The 20282-nt window shown below is 43.7% G+C and overlaps 1 protein-coding gene across 2 annotated transcripts in view; it reads right to left on the bottom strand.

Annotated features, from left to right (window-relative positions):
• The window catches only part of LOC140212595 (protein FAM8A1-like), a 46241-nt gene extending 26428 nt beyond the window's left edge, over nucleotides 1-19813 (bottom strand). For both annotated transcript variants that reach the window (XR_011889755.1, XM_072283586.1), the window contains exons 1-3: nucleotides 19352-19813; nucleotides 13536-13656; nucleotides 6324-6447 (exon numbers count right to left, since the gene is read on the bottom strand). Coding sequence is in view for 1 of the 2 variants with exons in the window: in XM_072283586.1 (XP_072139687.1) it covers nucleotides 6324-6447; nucleotides 13536-13656; nucleotides 19352-19802 (696 nt within the window). In the remaining variant the exon portion in view is untranslated. The remainder of the gene's footprint in view (nucleotides 1-6323; nucleotides 6448-13535; nucleotides 13657-19351) is intronic.
• Between the last annotated feature and the right edge of the window lie 469 nt (nucleotides 19814-20282).

Below are 20282 nucleotides of genomic sequence, written 5' to 3' on the forward strand. Positions count from 1 at the left end.
CTGAAGAAAGGCACCCCTGTGGCAAATCACTGTTGGGAGTTATTTAGTACGTCATGGAACTGGCTAAGTGGCTATCACGTTGTGTTTGGGGTTGGTTCCCTTGAAGAGGGTCCCCTTAGTGATAAGCTACTGTTGCTGATAATCCATATGTGGATTCTGTTTGAGTACCCTGTGGCCACCACTTTGGAATGACCCGTAGCCGAATTCAGGTATGGTACCACCTGTGTTGAAGGGATATCCGTTGAAGATCACTGTCGCTGATACTTCGTGTGTGGCATGGAACAACTTCGGAGATAAAACCTAGTACTATTGTTATTTTGTATTGCTGTCATGGAGTCTGTGGAACATCGACGTAATTGCCTTCTCTCGACATTTACCCTGGATTACAAATCTCTCTCTCTCTCTCCATCACTACTCGACTCAATACCACAAACTAAACTGCACTTTACTCACTGTAAGACTATCTATTTACCCCTAGACTTGAAGAAGCTTGGTTTCTATATATCCACACTTACATACATTTAATCTCTACTAACCTGTTTGATATATCTGAACTTATATGACTGTATTGCGTAGTTACTAATAAATAGTATTAATGAATAGCAATAGCAATAGTATTAATGAATGAATAGCAAAGTCTGTTCTATTTCTGCTGGTTCTTTAACCTGTCATGGGGTATGTGACAGAGGGCAAGCTGTTGCCCATGTAGCAGGTTCTCCCTCTCCACACTGCTGATAAATCCAAAGGAAACACAGAGATCGATACAATTTGGCACCAGTGCTACAGTAGTTACCAATTTACGTTAAACTCAACGCACAATTGCCCTAGGGATACCAGCTCTGGATTTTTCCTCAGGGTTTACTCCCGGAGCCTTCCCCATGAGTGGGTACAGCCACAAAGCAGCGGAGGTTTGAGATCAGAGCTCTCCTTCTGCTGGATGAGCTGCCAACCACAGCTGATGAGCCCCACCTGCCCAAAGCAACTGGTTTTAGGCACCAGTAACCAGCCTTTGCCCACTAGAAACCGTTCTGTCAGGCTAGTAGCCAAGCTACATGTGATGGCCAGGAGCTGAATTTGGTTGTCAGAGGCTACTTGAAATGCACGCCAGTAAGGGCATTTAGTGGATAGTGAGACCTTATCCTCACTGGCTATAACAACCTAAGGAAACAATTCTCTTTACTCCACTGTAATACTGATACATTCAGTTTTAGCTTCTCAAACTGCAGGCTGAATTCTATCATATTATGATCATTGTTCGTTACATAATACTCGATCCAGAACTGCTGCTCCCTTAGTGGGCTCAACCATAAGCTGCACTAAAAAACCATCTTGCAGGCATTTGACAAATTCCTTCTTTTGGGTCCAGCACCAACCTGATTTTCCCAATCTAGCTGCATACTGAAATCCTCCATTGACATTCATAACATTGCCTTTCTTACGTCCCCCATTGTAACTTCTAGCCCACATCCAGGATACCGTTCAAAGGCCTGTACATAACTTCTTTGCAGTTCCTTAATTCTATCCACAATTATCCATCTTCCAATCCTATATCATCTCTGAGGACTTGACTCCATTTTTTTTTTAACCAAGAGCCACCTATCCCCTCTGCCTATTCTTTTGAAACAATGTGTATCCCTGAATGTTAAGCTCTTTTCAGCCACAACTTAGAGATGTCCACAACATCATACCTGCCAATATCTAACTGTGCTAAAAGATCTGTATACTGCATGTATTCAAATGTAACATCTTTAGTCTTGCATTCATCACCGTTTTAGATTTGGCATCGTTACACTTTAACTCATCCCACTGACTGCAATTTTGCCCTAACATCTGCCTGTCCTTCCTCACAGTCTCACTACACAATGCATCTAGTCATATACAACTGCCCACCCTCAGCCCTAACACTCCAGTTCCCAGCCCAGAGCTACATTAGTTTAAAATCTCCCCAACAGCTCTAGCAAACCTGCCCACAAAGCTATTGGTCCCTCTCACGTTCAGGTGTAACAGGTCATACCTTCCCTAGAATAGATCCCAATGATCCAGAAATCTGAAACTCTGCTCCCTGCACCAGTTCCTCAGCCACACATTCATCTGCCAAATCTTCCTATTCTCACCTTCACTGGTGCATGACACAGGCAGCAATTCAGAGATTCTACCCTGGAGGTCCTGTTTTCCATCTTGCTGCCTAACTTCTTACATTCACTCTTCAGGTCTACCTCCCTTTTTTCTACCTTTGTCATCGGTACCAATATGTACCATAACCTCCGGCTGTGCGCCCTCTCAGAATGCCATGGACCTGATCCCAGACATCCTTAACCTGGCACCTGTCAATCCCAACCAACAGCACTCTTCTCTAACCAATGATTTTACTCCCTAGTCACTGCCTGAGGACAATCTCGGTGGGTCACAGCCTTAGAATGCCATCTGGCCCCAAAATGACCCCAATTCATTAACCTCTCTGGAGTTATAATTGTCTATCACCACATTATCAAGTCTACTCGTGAGCTAAGCCCTCTCCCGTTGAAGTGTGCACGCATACATGCATTACTTTGTGAATCCCAGTTGTTAATAGTCATGCATTCAACTTCAAGCTCTGCTGCTCCCTCTCCAAATGTACAGAATTATTTTACAACCAACTTTATAGTCACCCGTTCTAAAATCTCTCAGCACAATGTCATTTTTGACTTCTGATGGTCATGAGAAGCATTTTGGACATTAAAGAAATGTTGTGAGCACTCCAAGGCTTCCTCATTGCTGCCGTACAATTGGACATGAGCACTTAAATCACAAGACAAAGGAGCAGAAGTAGGCCATTCAGCCCATTGAGTCTGCTCTGCTACTCCACCATGAGCTAAACTATTCTCCCATCTAGTTCCAATTTCCGGCTTTTCCCCCATATCCCTTGATACCCTGACTAATTAGATACCTATCAATCTCCTCCTTAAACACCCTCAATGATCGGGCCTCCACAGCTGTATGTGGCAATGAATTCCATAAATCCATGACCCTCTGGCTAAAAAAATTTCTCCTCATCTGTTTCAAATGGGTACCCTCTAATTCTAAGACTGTGGCTTCTTGTCCTGGACTCACCCACCGAGGGAAACAGCCTTTCCACATCTACTCTTTCAACATTCGAAATGTTTCTATGAGATCCCCTCTCATTCTTCTATACTCTAATGAATACAGCCCAAGAGCCAACAAACGCTCCTCATATGTTAGCCCCTGCATTCCAGGAATCATCCTCGTAAATCTTCTCTGAACTCTCTCCAACATCAGAAAATCCCTTCTAAGATAGGGGGCCCAAAACTGCACACAGTATTCCAAATGAGGTCTCACCATTGCCCCATAGAGCCTCTTCAACACCTCCTTACTCTAATACACTATTCCCCTTGAAATGAATGCCAACATAGCATTCACTTTCCTTACTGCCGATCCAACTTGGTGGTTAACCTTTAGGGTATCCTGCACGAGGACCACCAAGTCCCTTTGCACTTCCGATTTTTGAATTTTCTCCCCACCTAAATAATAATCTTCCCGATTACTACTTCTTCCAAAATGTACAACCGTACATTTCTCAACATTGTATCTCATCTGCCATTTCTCTGCCCACTCTTCTAAACTGACCAAGTCTCTCTGCAACCTTTCCATTTCTTCAATACTTCCTGCTCCTCCACCTGTCTTGGTGTCATCTGCAAACATAGCCACAAAACCATTTAATCCATAATCTAAATCATTGATATACATTGTAAAAAGAAGCCGCCCCAACACCGACCCCTGCGGAACACCACTAGTAACCGGCAACCAATCAGAATAGGATCCCTTTATTCCCACCCTTTGCTTTCTGCCTATCAGCCAATGCTCCACCCATTCCAATATCTTTCCTGTAATTCCATGGGCTCTCATCTTATTAAGCAGCCTCTTATGCGGCACCTTATCGAAGGCCTTTTGAAAATCCAAATACACAACATCCACAGCCTCTCCCTTATCAATTTTATTTGATATTACCTCAAAAAATTCCAATAGGTTGGTGAGGCAGGATCTTCTCTTCATGAAACCATGCTGGCTTGGGCCTATCTTGTCATGCACCTCGAGGTATTTCATAACCTCGCCCTTGAGGATTGACTCCAATAACTTTCCAACCACTGATGTCAGACTAACAGATTTGTAATTTTCCTTTTGCTGCCTCCCTCCTTTTTTAAACAGTGGAACTACATTTGCGACCTTCCAGTCCTCCGGAACCAGGCCAGAGTCTATTGATTCCTGGAAGATCATTTCCAATGCCTCCACAATCTCCAAAGCCACCTCCTTCAGAACCCGTGGGTGCACCTCATCCGGTCCGGGAGACTTAGTCCATTTAGCTTCCCAAGCACTTTGTCTCTAGTAATCTTGACGGTACCTATTTCTATTCCCTGAGACCTCAGGCTATCAGGTATGTTGTTAATGTCTTCCACCGTGAAGACTGATGCAAAATACTCATTTAGTTCCTCTGCCATCTCTTTGTTACCCATTATAATTTCTCCAGCATCATTTTCAATCAGTCCTATATCTACCCTGTCACACTTTTACTCTTCATATATTTAAAAAAACTCTTAGTATCCTTTTTAATGTTAATTGCCAACTTCCTTTCATAATTCATCTTTTCTTTCCTAATGATTTTCTTAGTTTCCTTCTGTAAGTTTTTAAAAAGTCGTCCAGTCCTCAGTTTTCCCACTAATTTTTGCTTCCTTGTACACCGTCTCTTTTGCTTTTATTTAAGCCTTAACCTCTCTCGTTAGCCACATTTGTGCCACTTTTCCATTCACGATTTTCTTTGGAATATATTTTTCCTGCATTTTCCTTACTTCTTGTAGGAATTTCATCCAATTCTGCTCTACCACCTCTCCATCTAGCTTACTTTTCTAATCTACTTGGGCCAGTTCCCCTCTCATACCACTGTAATTTCCTTTGTTCCACTGAAATATCGATACACCTGATACCAATCTCTCCTTTTCAAATCTGAAACTGAACTCAATCATGTTATGATCACTACTTCCAAGGGGTTCCATTACCTCCAGCTCCCTAATCGCCTCAGGTTCATTACACAGCACCCAGTCCAAAATAGCCAATCCCCTGGTAGGCTTATGGACAAGCTGCTCCAAAAAGCCATTCCGTAGGCATTCTACAAACTCCCTCTCCTGAGATCCAGTACCTTCCTGACTTTCCCAATCCACTTTCATATTAAAATCCCCCATAATTTTCTTGACATTTTCCGTCTGACACGCTTTTTCTATTTCCACCTGTAACTTGTAGTCCACATCCCGGCTGCTGTTTGGAGGCCTGTATATAACTGCTATTAGTGTCTTTTTATCCTTGCCATTTCTTGACTCGACCCATAAGGATTCTACCTCTTCTGATCCTATGTCCCTTCTTTCTAGTGATTTGATATCGTTGTTTACCATCAGGGCCACGCCACCCCCTTTACCTACCTTCCTATCTTTCCTATACACTGTGTATCCTTGGACACTCAGCTCCTGATCACATCTATCATTTAGCCATGACTCAGTGATGGCCACAATGTCATATCTTTTAACCTGTAGCTGTACAAGGTCATCCACTTTATTTCTAATGCTGCGTGCATTTAAGTACACTACATTTAGATCAGTATCTGTTACCGAGTTTGCTATATTTCTATCGCACAGCAAATCTATTCACCTGCCTGTCCTTCTTGCCATCTTTGCTGCACAGTATCTTTGACTTATTTCTATTTTCCTCTTCCTCAACCCTAACACCCTGGTTTCCTTCCCCCCGCCAACTTAGTTGAAACCCTAACAGCTATATTAAAAAATCCCGCTAGGATATTAGTACCCTTTGAGTTCAGGTGTAACCCATCATTTTTGTACAAGTCATACCTCCTCCAAAATAGATCCCAATGATCCAAGAATTTGAAGCTCTGCCCCCTGCACCAGTTACTTAGCCACACATTCATCTGCTTAATTCTGCTATTCTTACCTTCATTAGCACGTGGCTCAGGCAGTAATCCTGAGATTATTACTCTGGAGGTCCGGCTTTTCAATTTTCTTCCTAGCTCCCAGTAATGTTACTTCAGGACCTCCTCTCTTTTTCTGTCTATGTCATTGGCACCAACATGTACCAAGACATCTGGCTGTTCGCCCTCTCTCCTCAGAATACTCCGGACCTGATCTGAGACATCCCATACCCTGGCACCAGGGTTAAGTACTAAGGTCGGGTTAGGAAGCTGCACATACAATGTACAATAGCCCAAATAAATTCTGACACCTACAGTCCACATTAATACCAAATCCTTACTCCAAAGGAGCACTTACCTCATAGAAACAGACCAACAGCCTGTACATCAGTGCTACAGCCATCATTTTCTGAAGGTCTTCCAGAGAGGTGTCTTCATCAATTTCTTCAATTATGTAATTGAGTGCAAACTTAGAAAGATCTCTGCACATCACAACATAAAATGGTATGTCAACAACCACATACGACACAATTTAAACAATTAGAAATTCAAATCAACGTAGCTGTTAATTCCTCTACAATTATAATATGGCAAGGTGCTTTAATAGCTGTTAGTGTTAGTATAATCTACGGGAATACAGGATTTGACAACACAAATTTTGATTGCTTTGAAATACATTAACAAGTTAAAGATTATTACTTCAGTGTTATTAATAATCATTATCCACAAACCATATCCACATTTACTTTCCAAGTTAGTTCGAACAAAGTTTTAGTGTTGCCCAGTATCAACGGCATCTTTTAATCTCAAGTTAACCACCAGTTAACAAATAATTTTAATCTCAAGTTAACCACCAGTTAACAAATAATTTTAATGTCCAGTTAACCACCAGTTAACAAATAATTTTGATCAGGAAAAAAGAAAGAATCATAAAGTGGGTAATTATCTGGCATATGTCATCAGACTTGTTCTGCAGCAGCAGTACAGCACAAGACAAAAGATATTGTAAGTTACCATGAACAATATGAAAGATGAACAGTAAGTAGTGTTCATGGACCAGAGATCTGACGGTGGAGGGAAGAAGCTGTTCCTAAAATATTGAATGTGGGTCTCAAACTCCTGTACCTCCTCCCCAATGGCAGTAACAGGAAGAGGATGTGTCCTGAATGGTGAGGGTCCTTAATGATCGATGCAGCCTTCCTGGAGGCACCTTGTGAAGATGTCTTCAGTGGTGGAGGAGCTTTGTGACTGTGATAGGGCCGGCTCAGCTCTCAAACGTCTGCAGCCCCTGACGATCCTGCGCATTACAGCCTTCCACCAGCCAATGTTTTCTCCATTATACATCTTTAGAAATGTTCTGAAGTCTCTGGTGACTACTAACTCTCCCCAAACTCCTAGAGAAGTATCGCTACTGGCATGCCTTCTTCAATGTATTGGGGACCCAGGATAGATCCTCTAAGATGCTGCTGCTCAGAAACTTGAAGCTGCTCACCCTTTACACTACTGACCCCTTCAATGAGGATGTTGTGTTCCCTTGACAACTACTTCCTTAAGTCCCCAACCAACTCTTTCGTCTTGCTGACGTTGAATACAAGTTTGTTGTGGTGACACCACTCAACCAGCTGATCTATCTCGCACCTGTATGCCTCTCATTGCCATTTGAAATTCTATTAATACCAGCGCTCTCATCAGTGAATGTATAGCTGGGGTTTGAGCTGTGTCTAATCGCACAGTCACGAGTGTAGAGAGTGCACAGCAGTGGGCCAAACACAGAGATGAAGCTGTGTTGACTGTTAGTGAGGAGATGATGCTATTACTGATCCACACTGACTGGTCTCCCAATGAGGGGGACGAGGAACTGTCCCCCTCATTGTGGGGATGGAACCGGACTCTCTGACTGTGGTGTCTGAAAAGAGGATGCTGTCTAAGTTGCATGCCACCTTGGACAATGTTTCCCATACACTACATAATGTACTGGTTGGGCACAGGAGTACATTCAGCCAGAGACTCATTCCACCGAGATGCAACACAGAGCATCATAGGAAGTCATTCCTGCCTGTGGCCATCAAACTTTACAACTCCTCCCTTGGAGCGTCAGACACCCTGAGCCAATAGGCTGGTCCTGGACTTATTACCTGGCATAATTTACATATTACTATTTAATTATTTATGGTTTTATATTGCTATAGTTATACTCTATTCTTGGTTGATGCAACTGTAACGAAAACCAATTTCCCTCGGGATCAATAAAGTATGACTATGATCTAGGTGCAGAGGGAGGTACAGAGGCCAGGGTTTTCAAATGTATTGATTAGTAATGAGCGGATGATGCTATTGAATGCTGAGTTGTAATCAATAATCAGCAGCCTGACATACGTACTGCTGTTATTCAGGTGTTCCAAAGCTGAGTGGAGAGCCAGTGAGATTGCGTCCGCTGTAGGCCTGTTGTGGTGGTAAGCAAACCGCAGCAGGTCCAGGCCAGGCAAGAGTTAATTATAGCCATGACCAACTTCTCAAAGCACTTCTTCATAGTTAGTGCGAGTGCTACCGAGTGATAGTTGTTGAAGCAGCTCACCCAGATCTTCTTGGGCACCAGTATGATTTATGCCCTTTTGAAAGAGGTGGTAACTTGCCACAGTAAAATGAGAGCGTGAAGCTACCCTGGAACATTCCCACCAGGTACACCATCGAGGCCCACCTCCTTCCAAGGACTCACCCTCTTGAAGGACATTGACATTGGTCAAGGAGAGAGCAAAGAGTTGCCAGAATCTGGGAGAATTCCCACAGGTGTAGTTTTATTAAGAGGGGTTTAAGATGGCGCTGGTGAGGCTCAGTGACTTCTACCCACAGGTTAATGAAAGAAGGAAAACACAATCACTTTTTCTGGTAAACGATCATCGCAAGCAATAGCACACAACTTTGGATCTGGAGGCAATTCGAAGTAGCAGAACTGAGGTGAGAACAGGCAGCGGGTCCATCACCAAGAGCAAAAACCGATCGATTTAAGTGCCAGGCCAAATCGGAAAGTTCAGGTAAAGCCGAATTGAGGTGACAGGGTCCAGGCCCCAGAGCATATTGAAACAACTGAACCCAATGTTTGGACAACAATTTAGGTGCCGGGCCTAATTCAAAAGGTCAGGGCATCGACACCTGAGGTGAGGATCATCTCACTGCTCCACTCTGAACAAAGGGTCTGGGAACAGGACTCTCTTTGTGGACTTCAGTTAAGAAGGCTATTTGCTTGTGTTTATTGTTTGCATTCCCCCCCCCCCCCCCCCCCCGTCTGCACATTGGGTGTTTGGCATTTTTTTTAAAAATAGGTTTCTTTTGAGGCTACCTGTTAGGAGACAAATCTCAAGGTTGTATAATGTATACACCCTTTGATAATCAATGTACTTTGAACTCTATTTTCCCTTTCAAAGTATGCATAAAAGACGTTAAGCTTATTGAGTGAAGCATCATTGCCATTTATGCTGTTCGGTTTTGCCGTAAACGAGTAATGGAATGCTAATTCTCCCACAGCTATCATGCATCCGATTGTGTTTCCAACTTCACACAATTGCGTTCTCGCTCTCAAAATGGCCTTCCATAGGTTGCACCTGGACTACTTGTAGGATTCAGGATCGCTAGTTTCGAATTCCACAGATCTAGCCCTCGGCCGACTGTGAATGTCCCAATTCATCCAGAGATCCTGGTTTGAGTATGCTCAGCATGCTCTCGATGGCACATGCTCATCCACACAGGTCCTGAAGTCAGTAACGACTGCGGCATATCCAGGGATTAGTCGCCATAGCTGAATGAATATGGTCCAGTCCACCATGTCAAAGCAGTCTTGTAAACACTCTTCTGCCTCTCTTGACCAAACCTTCATGGTTCTTAGCACTGGTACTGTACGGTAGGATCAGAATCCATGTGTCGTGAAATTTGTTAAACCAGCAGCAGTGCAATGCAATACATGATAATATAGAAAGAAAAAATATTAGATTAAAAAGTGCAAAACAAATAATAAAAAAGGCAGGTAGTGTTCATGGGCTCAATGTCCATTTAGGAATCAGATGGCAGAGGGGGAAAAAGTTGTTCCTGAATTGCTGAGTGTGAACTTCCAGGCTTCTTTACGTCCTTCCTGACAGTAACAATAAGAAGAGGGCATGCCCCTGGGTGACGTGGGTCCTTAATAATAGACGCTGCCTTTCTGAGGCACTGCTTCTTGAAGATGTCTTGGGTACTATGGAGGCGAGTACACAAGATGAAGTTGACTAATTTTACAACTTCCTGTAGCTTCTTTCAGTCTTTTGCAATAACTTCCCTCCCCCCTAATAACAGACAGTGCTGAAGCCTGTCAGACTGCTCTCTACTGTACATCTACAGAAGTTTGAGTGTTTAAGGTGATAAACCAAATCTCAAATTTGTAATGAAATATAGCTGCTGTCCTGCCTTCGCTATAGATGCATCGAAATGTTAGGACTAGGTTAGATCCTCAGAGATCTTGACACCCAAGAACTTGAAGTTGCTCACTCTCTCCACTTCTATGAGGATTGGTTTGTGTTCATCTTACCCTTCCCGAAGTCCACAATCAGCTCTTTCATCCTACTGATGTTGAATGCAAGGCTGTTGCTGCAGCACCACTCAACTAGCTGGCATATCTCACTCCTGTAAGCACGCTCATCTCCACCTGAGATTCTACCAACAATGGCTGTATCATCTGCAAACTTCTAGATGGTATTTGAGCTATACCTAGCCACAGTCATGCGCCAGTTGTGCATACAGCCTGTTACAGTTGTTCCGATAGGATTCTTACTTTTCTCTTCTTTTTAAACTTACGTTATTTTTTGTATTTTTTTTCCACGGTAGCACATCAAAGCTGCACCCTCTCTAACATGCTGGTAGAGAGAGTTTTATTTGGGTTTTTAGTGCTGGAAATAGTTACATCCCGACACGCGGGACAGAAGCATGGTCGCATTGTTTATTCCAGGGACCAGCTTGCGCTAATGCCGGCCGGTTTAGCGAGCAGAGCGGTGGACATCCCTGCTGAAATCTGGAGGAAAACACACAGAGGATGCAGAGGGGAATCACAAAGGCGAGGAAAGAGGACCGGGTCGAGACAACAGAGACTTATGGAGAAGAGGAGTTCAGTGGGTAATAAAATGGATGAGTTCACGGCGCTAGCCAGGAGTCAGAGAACATTTCGGGAGTGCAGTGTTATGTGTTTCACTGGAATGGGGCCTCACGAGGACATATCCGATCAAAACTTTTCCATTTACGGCTTCCAGACCGTTCCAGCTGACCGGAAGTGCACTGAGAGTGGTAAGCGTAAAGGAGTTGGGAGCTTACTGTTCTGGTGAACAACAGATGGTGCAAGCCGGGTCATATTATGATCGAGGAATGCGTTTGTAGACCGGATATTGAACTTTTTGCTGTTGGACTTCAGCCATATTCCACCGAGATTCAACACTGGGCGGCACAGGAGGTCAATCCTGCCTGTGGTCATCGAATGTGCAGCTCCTCCCATGGAGGGTCAGACACCCTGAGAAAATAGTCTGGTCCTGGACTTATTTTCCACCTGGCATAGTTTGCCTTTTGTTGTTTGATTGTTTATGGTTTTTGTATTGCTATATTTCTCTATTCTTGGTTGGTGCGGCTGTAACGAAACCCAATTTCCCTCGGGATCAATAAAGTATATCTATCTATCATAGAGAGAGTAAAGCAGTAGGCTAAGCACTGGAGTAGTTCTGCCAGGTGACTGGTTTGTCAAAGTGCAGGTGTGGGATGACACAGTAAGTGTTTTTGATGACAGTGTAACAGTGATTAAGTGCGTTGGCTCACCTGATTCCACAGGTAACATGTTGCTGATGGTCTGTCAAAGACCAAGCTGGCCTGGTTGAAGTCCCCTGCAAAGACTGTGGAGGCATCAGGGTGTGCCATCTTGTGACTGTTGTTCAGTGCTCAGCTTTTCCAGTGCCAGCCTGACACCTGCCAGGGGTGCAATGTACACTGCAACCAGATGACAGCAGAAAACTTCCTCCACTTATAAAATAGGCAACATTGCACTGCCAGATGTTCCAGGTCAGGGGAGCAGGACCGCCAGATATGTGTGCACCACAGTGAGTTAATCATGAAGCAAACACTGCCTCCTCTGCCTTTGCCTGACACCGCCATCCAGTCGCTGTGGTAGGTGAAGTCCTCAGGATGGAGAATTGTGTCTAGGAGCTGAGGGTGAGCCATGTCTCTCTGAAGCACAGAAAGGAACAGACCCTGCTTGGCCCTTTGGTACAGCAGTCTTGCTCAGATATTCAGTTTTATTATCCAGAGACTACATTACCTAGGGCGACAGTAGAGAGGAAGGCTTTAGGCCCTGCAGGCCTTCCCAGCAGCCATATTTCCTGAGACATTCCTGAGTCTCCAGGTGGCATACTCACTGTGGGTGCTTTGCAGTCCTTGATCTGGTTCTGAAGATTTTAGCTACAGTAGTCATAAACTCAAAACACTAGATTTCTTTGGAAGCTGCACACAAAGAGTCATAATTCTCTAGGCTAAATCTGAATTTAGGTGACTGAATAATTAAATATTACTAAGGAGAGAATAGTTTCAACTATTAGCAAAGCACAGACTTGCAAGTCCCAGGTTAGTTATCACATTCTACAACATTGGATGACATTACGCACAACAGATTACCACGTGTTTCAGCAGACCACTCTCTCTAGAGATCCAATGGAGTTTTACAGATTGATACACACAACCACACTACAGGTTATAATGCACCAAACTGAATTCCTACTGATCAGCCCAGGACCAATCCATAATGGTATCACAAAGCATTATTGCTTAGTGTAACAAGAATCATTGGCCTTATTACACCAACAACGTTCCTTACAGTAATAACAGATGACATCAGCAACAACAAACAGAGCCCTACAAGATTAATACAAACTGCAGAGCCTGCACAGAGTTCTGAAGAACATGTTCTCAGGCTTTTTAAAGATTTGCTTCCCTCCCCCCCCCCCAAAAAAAAACAGATTTTAGTAGTGCCTGCAGAGTTACACAAAGTTACACAGAATGTTTGTTTTCATCTGGTGACTTCAGTAAAGTAAACAGAAGAATGAGACAGAGTGCAAAATAAAAGTGCTACAAAATTACACAACTTCAGTGGTGGTGTAGCTCATTAGTTTCACTTAAATCAGGATGCAGTTCAGCAAGACTCCCCAAATCAGCAATTATTTACAAATGACACATCACCAATTACTCCCTGTGCTTTCTGTCTCATACATCTGATGTTCCACCTAATTAGGCTAGCAAAGCATGCAACAATTACAAGCAATGCACAGGATTAGTAATGAACACATTCACTTACAACTTTCTGTATAACGCCAGATCTCCAGTGACAAAGCATGAGCAAGGCTTGAGGGAACTCCAGATCATACTATACTCCAATTTCATGTCTCTTGGCTTAACTCAGTTAACATTTACTGGCAGCACCTCTCAGAGATCATTCCCATTGGATTTTAACCCATTGCTTATATACAAAAACTGCACAGAAGTACAGCACTTTTATTTAAATGAGTGTATAACTTACTTGATCCCACAGATGTGCATCACTGTCAGCACCACAACAGCTTTCAACAGGAAAAGGATTAGAAAATCCACCATCTCTGCAAGGAATCGATGCATCAGTGACGGGATAGTATACTCTCGTCCTGTGGGGGGAAAGAAAAGGTTCACTTTTGTAACCATTTTAATTGGGAGAAAGCACATCTAAAATATGTAAGTGTGAATGGGAACTTCCTAGGCTGCACCAAGAACACAGTTCTCCTGATCACACCAACTCTCTTATCTTGTGACACTTAACCCCCATACGTGTTCGTCCATCGTCAACGTCGATGAGGACCTTGACACCATTACGGTGTCGAGACTAGCGTGTGATTTGGATTTAAGTGAGGGAGAGTTGCACAGCTTCAGCCTCACTCTCTCTTTCCAATTCCCATCTGGATCCAGTGGCAAGACAGAGTCGAGACAGCTGGAGATGGGACTAGGAGCAGTGGATGACCGGGATGTCTTCTGTATCTTGTCCTGCTCTACCACCCTTACAAACAGGTAGGGATACACTACTAACTTTATATAAAGATAGCAGTGACAGCTGGTGGAAAGAGCTGATGATCAAATAATCTAGATTGTCATCAATATCAGTTGTGCCCAACATATAGACTTCTCCCTTCTAATTTACTTCCTGTGGGGAATAAGTTCAGATGGGCATCTCCAATTTAATAGAACTGCTCAAGGTTAATTACAGCTGATTGTAGACTTCTGGAACCCAGTTAAATGAAGATTCCACAAAATCAACACATTCTCTCACTTACCTTGAAACAGTTATTTCTTCGAAGAAACATTGCAACTGAGGTGGTGTAGGAGACCGCAAAGCTGATTCGATGTAATTAGGCTGTGCATCAAGAAATACTAATGAAACTCAAGTTTTATGCTCATGAAAGTTGTTAAAAAGAATATCTCCCGTGAGTACTGACGGTGTCTGTTATTGTTTCAAAATGAGTTCTAAAACCGGGACAGTAACAGGTGAATTGAAGGGGTAGACAAAGTGCCGAAAGTTGAGAGGAAGCTAGGTAGCTCTTTCTTTTGACATGCTAGATATAATAGGCTTCATCTTTCATGTTTTCCACAATAGACCAAATCAGTCATACAGCACGAAAGTGGATTCTTTAGCCTTTTAAATCCACACCAACTATCCTACCTTGAACTAACCCCATTACATATCCCTATCAACTTTTCAAGAAGCTGGAGCACCCATTGTCTCAGGGAAAGCATGCAAGCTCGATGTATGGCAGAGGCCAGATTGAAAGCCTGATCAATGAAGCTTGAGACACTAACTCCACGTGGTCTCCTGCTTCCGCATTCACTTGAAGCTTTAAAATGGAATGCTAAAGGAGGCCCAATCGCCAACTGCGGCAAGTATAAGCAGTAGATGAAATTGAATTTCTGCTGTTGTGCCAGTTCACTCAGAGGGCTGCGAAGTGTGTGGAACAAGCTGCCAGCACAAGAGGTGCATGCAAACTCGAAATCTGGATAGGAACATGTATGGTAGGGGTATGGAGGGCTATGGTCTTGGTGCAGGTCGATGGAAATAGGCAGTTTAAATGGCTCGGCATGAACTAGACAGGCCAAAGGGGCTGTACCTGTGTTGTACTTCTCTCTGTCTCTAAAAAGGTTAGCAGACCCAGGTGCGAAATGACCTTCAGTTGTTCCAATTTTTTTTTTTTTTTTTTTTAAAAGTTAGTTTTGTTTTGGTAGGCTTACTAACCTGTTCAGTTTTGATTCTTCGTGACTTTGATGACTGAATGGTCAGCTGCAACAATAATACAAGATTTTTGCCTCTAGCATTTCAAAGCATGCTAATATCCCTGGCTTTACCATAACAGCATGTGGCGCATAGCCAAGTGGTTAAGGCATCGATCTAGTGATCTGAAGGTCGCTAGTTTGGGCCTCAGCTGAGGTAGCGTGTTGTGTCCTTGAGCAAGGCACTTAACCACACATTGCTCTGCGACGACACCAGTGCCAAGCTTTATTGGCCCTGGTGCCCTTCCTTTGAACAACATCGGTGGCGTGGAGAGGGGAGACTTGCAGCATGGGCAACTGCCAGTCTTCCATACAACCTTGCCCAGGCCTGCGCCCTGGAAACCTTCCAAGACGCAAATCCATGGTCTCATGAGACTAATGGATGCCTATATTATAACAGCAAATATTTGTGCTCATCTCTGAAATCGACTGCAGCATTAATATTTCTGCATGCGTTGCTGAAGTCGGCAGTACTTCAGCACAAAGTTCCTTGCATCCATGCAAGTTTAAGTTATATGCAAACTTGTGCTGTTACGAAGCATACCGAAGATACTGTGTTATGCTAACACAATTCTGACATTTTATTTTACAAAAAGATGTTTAAATTTACTATAAACAAGTTGCATAGATTTTTAAAATTAAATTTAAATTTGTACTAAATAGTATTAAAACTGCATTAATTTAAAGATTAAACTAAAACTGTTTTGGTTTCTGAACCACTGATTTAATGTGATAGGTAGACAGCTGGACAACATCATGGACACCAAGGGTTATACACAATTGATGCTGATGACAGTATGGGTTAGAAAAGGGAAAGTTCTTGCCACAGGAACCTTTAAAATCAGCAGTGAGTGCCATTGCTTCTCTGCTGAACTTATATTCTGTGTTTATACAAATAGACAGCAGCAGAACTAGCCCTAAAGTAAATCAAGTAGCAACTCCAGGAATGATTCACCACTTACTACTTTGCAAAGAAATTTAACATTACTTCTAACAAGACTCCTTTACAGGACCTCTAACATCACATTTGTATAGGAATGAGAATTGCCAAAACAGGAACTAAGTTTTCTCAGTGAAAAATCTTCGAAAGTCAGTAGGTTAGGTTAACAGACACAAATTGCTGGATGAACTCAGCAGGTCAGGCAGCATCTATGGAAGTGTAGAAACAGTTGACATTTTGGGCTGAGATTCCTCTTCACGGCTGGAAAAGAAAGGGGAACATGCCAGGATAAAAAGATTGGGGGGTGAGGAGGGAGAGGGGAAGGAGGTAAAAAAGGAGGCCACCCTCAGGGTGAAGGAACAACACCTCGTATTCCATCTGGGAAGCCTCCAGCCTGATGGCATGAATATCAATCTCTCTTTCTGGTGTTTTTTCCCTCACCCCTCCTCTCCCCCCCTGACATCTTCTATTCCGCACTCTGGCCTCTTATCTCTTCTCACATGGCTATCACTAGGCCCTGGTGCCCCTCCTTCTTCCCTTTATCCCACGGTCCACTCACCTCTCATCAGATTCCTCCCTTCACTAGCCTTTAATCTTTCCCACCCACCTGGCTTCACCCATCACATTCTTGCTATCCTCTTTCTCCTCCCCCCACCTTTTCATTCTGGCAACTTCCCCCTTCCTTTCCAGTCCTGAAGAAGCGTCTCAGCCCAAAACATCGACCGTTTATTCATTCCCATAGATGCAGCCTGACCTGCTGAGTTTCTCCAGCATTTTGTGTGTTGCTTTGCATTTCCGCCATTGCAGAATTTCTTGTGCGCAAGTCTGGTTAATCTGTTTTTTTTTCAACTCTGGGGTTCCTAACCTTGTAATGCCTTGGACCAATACTGTACCATTAAGCAAGGCGTCCGTGGAGCCCAGGATGGGAACTCCTGCATTGTGTCCAATTCTATCAACCACATTTTGGGACCCAAGTCAATAGTCAGGAAAAGTTGCAAAGATGTGCTACAATACAAGGAAGAGAACACTTCCAGTTTCAGTACGAAGATTGATGCTGATGCCTTGTTTTTAGATTTCAGAGAATCCAGTTATGATAAGCTTTTCATTAGAGCAATCAAAGTACACAGGTCAAAGGATGATTTACAGAATGGATAGTATTTTCTTAAAAACTCAGCAGGTTGGTATGATTTGGAATTTATTACTTGAAAAGAAAAGGTGGAAGCATATTTAACAGCAACTTTGAGTTTGAAAAAGACTGAAGCTTTTGAACAGTAGGTATTTATGCAGGGCAATGGGAAAGTGCAATGATTGGAACCTGGAAAACTGTACTCTGACCTTGTTTTCAAAGTGCTTTGCTGCATTATCTCAACAATAAAAAAAAACCCTTTCTAAGACAAAGGAATTCCATTCATTGTAACTTTGGGCCGTACATTTTTGACCAATTCAAGATTTAGTTTACCAATTTTCAGTCAAACTGAATAAGTTAAATTCACAACTCTTACCCCATAGATGTATATATGTGTATATACACATACATATCCTTAAAATTCTCCATTTAACAGTAAAGATTGTACATTAAATTAACCATATATGCTCTGAAAGGTATTACCATCCAATTTCTAATGGTGAAGTCAAAATTACTACACATTCACCCGATTAATTAAATCATGGCTGATTTAATATCCCTCTCAATCCTATTCTCCTGCCTTCCCCCTGTAAACTTTGATACCCTTACTAATCAAGAACTGATCAATATTCACTTTTTGCCTCCACAGCCATCTGTGGCAATGAATTCCACAGATACACCAACCTCTGGCAAAATAAATTCCTCTGCACCTCTGTTCTAAAGGGACGTCCTTGTATCCTGAGGCTGTGCCCTCTGGTCCTAGACCCTCCCACTGAAGAAAACATCCTCACATCACTCTATCTAGGCCTTGCAATATTCGATAGGTTTTAATGAGATTCTCCCCCCCCCAGCCATTCTTCAAACCTCCAGTGAATACAGGCCCAGAGCCATCAAACACTCTTCATGTCGACCTTTTGTTCCCAGAATCATTTGTGTAAACTTCCTCTGGTCCCCCTCATCTTTTCCTAGGTGAGGAGCAAAAAACTGCTCACAACACCCCAAGTGCAGTCGTCTACCTCAGTTTCACATCCTTGCTTTTATATTCTAGTCTTGTCAGAATGAACATTGTACTTGCCTTCCTTACTACCAGCTCAGAATCAGGTTGAATATCAACGTCCTGAAATTTGTTAACTTAGTGGCAGTAGTACAATGCAATACATCATAAAGAAAAAAAACTAAAAAAATACATACACACACAAATAGTTATATAGTCCGAAAAGATAATGAAAAGGTAGTGAGGTAGTGTTCAGGGGTTCAATGTCCATTCATAAATTTTATTGACTATAGCACAGCATTTCACACCAACTCAACCTGCAAGTTAACCTTCAGTGAATTATAGAAAAAAAAGACTCCCAAGTCCCTTTGCACCTCAAATTACGATATTTTCTCCCAGTTTAGAAAATGCGACGCAGAAATTTCAGTATCTATCAACACAGCATTCAAGATAACACATTATCGCCCATTGTTTCTTTTTGATCAGAAATACCTGGAGATAGACATTACAACCACGGTAGAGATTACTGTCGTAAACACGAGGAATTCTGCAAGTGCTGGAAATTCAAGCAACACACATCAAAGCTGCTGGTGAACGCAGCATCTCTAGGAAGAGGTGCAGTCGACGTTTCGGGCCGAGACCCTTCCTAGAGATGCTGCCTGGCCTGCTGCGTTCACCAGCAACTTTGATGTGTGTTGCAGAGATTACTGTCACTGAGTTTTATTGAGACCATGTTCCTAGTATTGAGACTATGCATGAAGTATACTAGATAGATAGATATACTTTATTAATCCCGAGGGAAATCTGATTTCGTTACAGCCGCACCAACCAAGAACAGAGCGTAAATATAGCAATACACAGGCTTAAGCTTGGGTCACGCTTGGCTAGTTTTATGACATTTATACCCTGTATACACCTATGACAATAAACCTGAACTAGACATTTCCACCTGAAGCAGAGCACCGTATTCCTGCAACCGTGCCTTACCTCCCGGTTGTACGTTCCCCGCCTGCTGCTGAGCATTGGCGGCTGGAGGTCTGACACCGTTGGCCGACGATGTTGCCACCTCCTGCTGTACTGGAGGCTGCTCGCCTGGGGTCTGCGCTCCCGCCGGAGCCCCGAAGTAGGGCGCAAACAGCGAAAAGGGACCGTAAGCGTTGTTGGTGCCGGGCACGGCCGCAGCAGCTCCTTCGCCCTGCCTGGCTGCAACGGCGGGGAGAGGGTAGTAAGGCGGCAGCGGGGCCATCATCATCATCCAACTCTGCCATTGCACGTAGCTGTAATACTGCCACAGCCACTCCTGCACCCGCTTGCAATACTCCCCGGCGGTGGCGGTGACGGCGACAGCCCCGGGGGCTGCCTTGCTGCTCCCTGCCGAGCCATGGGCAGCGGAGCAAAAGCCGCCCCCGAGCATCCCTCCGCCGCGCTGCTTCGCCATCACTCGACTGCCGAGCCCACAACTCCGCCCTCAGCCCTCGGCGCCGCGACACCCGGGGCGAGGGGAGCCCGAGTACATGAAACCTCTCACATCCGACAGAGCGACAACTGACATCCATCTGAAAAGCTGCTTTCAAATAGATTTATAAATATAGTAACCTGGAACAAAAAGAGGCTTTAGAATAGAACGAAGTTAGAATGGAATTAGCAGGGAGGAGAACCATCCTCCCCCAGCGACGGGTTGGATGGGTCCGTCTGTCGGTGACGTGTCCTTCGTCTGACCTGTCAGGCGCCAGGGCGCATGCGCTGGCCCGCACTGGGGCGCTCCTGCTGCGGGTGATAAGGGGGGAATTGGTGTGGAAAGGAAACGCGTTCTCGCTTTTCTTCCTAACGGGTTTTCTTCCGTACTGTATATTCTGCAACGTTAAAAAACGCTGTGCGTTAAATGCCAAGTTTTTCCTGACTTTTATGGAGACGTTAA

The sequence above is a fragment of the Mobula birostris genome, chromosome 19 (genome assembly GCF_030028105.1).
Source record: "Mobula birostris isolate sMobBir1 chromosome 19, sMobBir1.hap1, whole genome shotgun sequence".
Lineage (NCBI taxonomy): Eukaryota > Metazoa > Chordata > Chondrichthyes > Myliobatiformes > Myliobatidae > Mobula > Mobula birostris.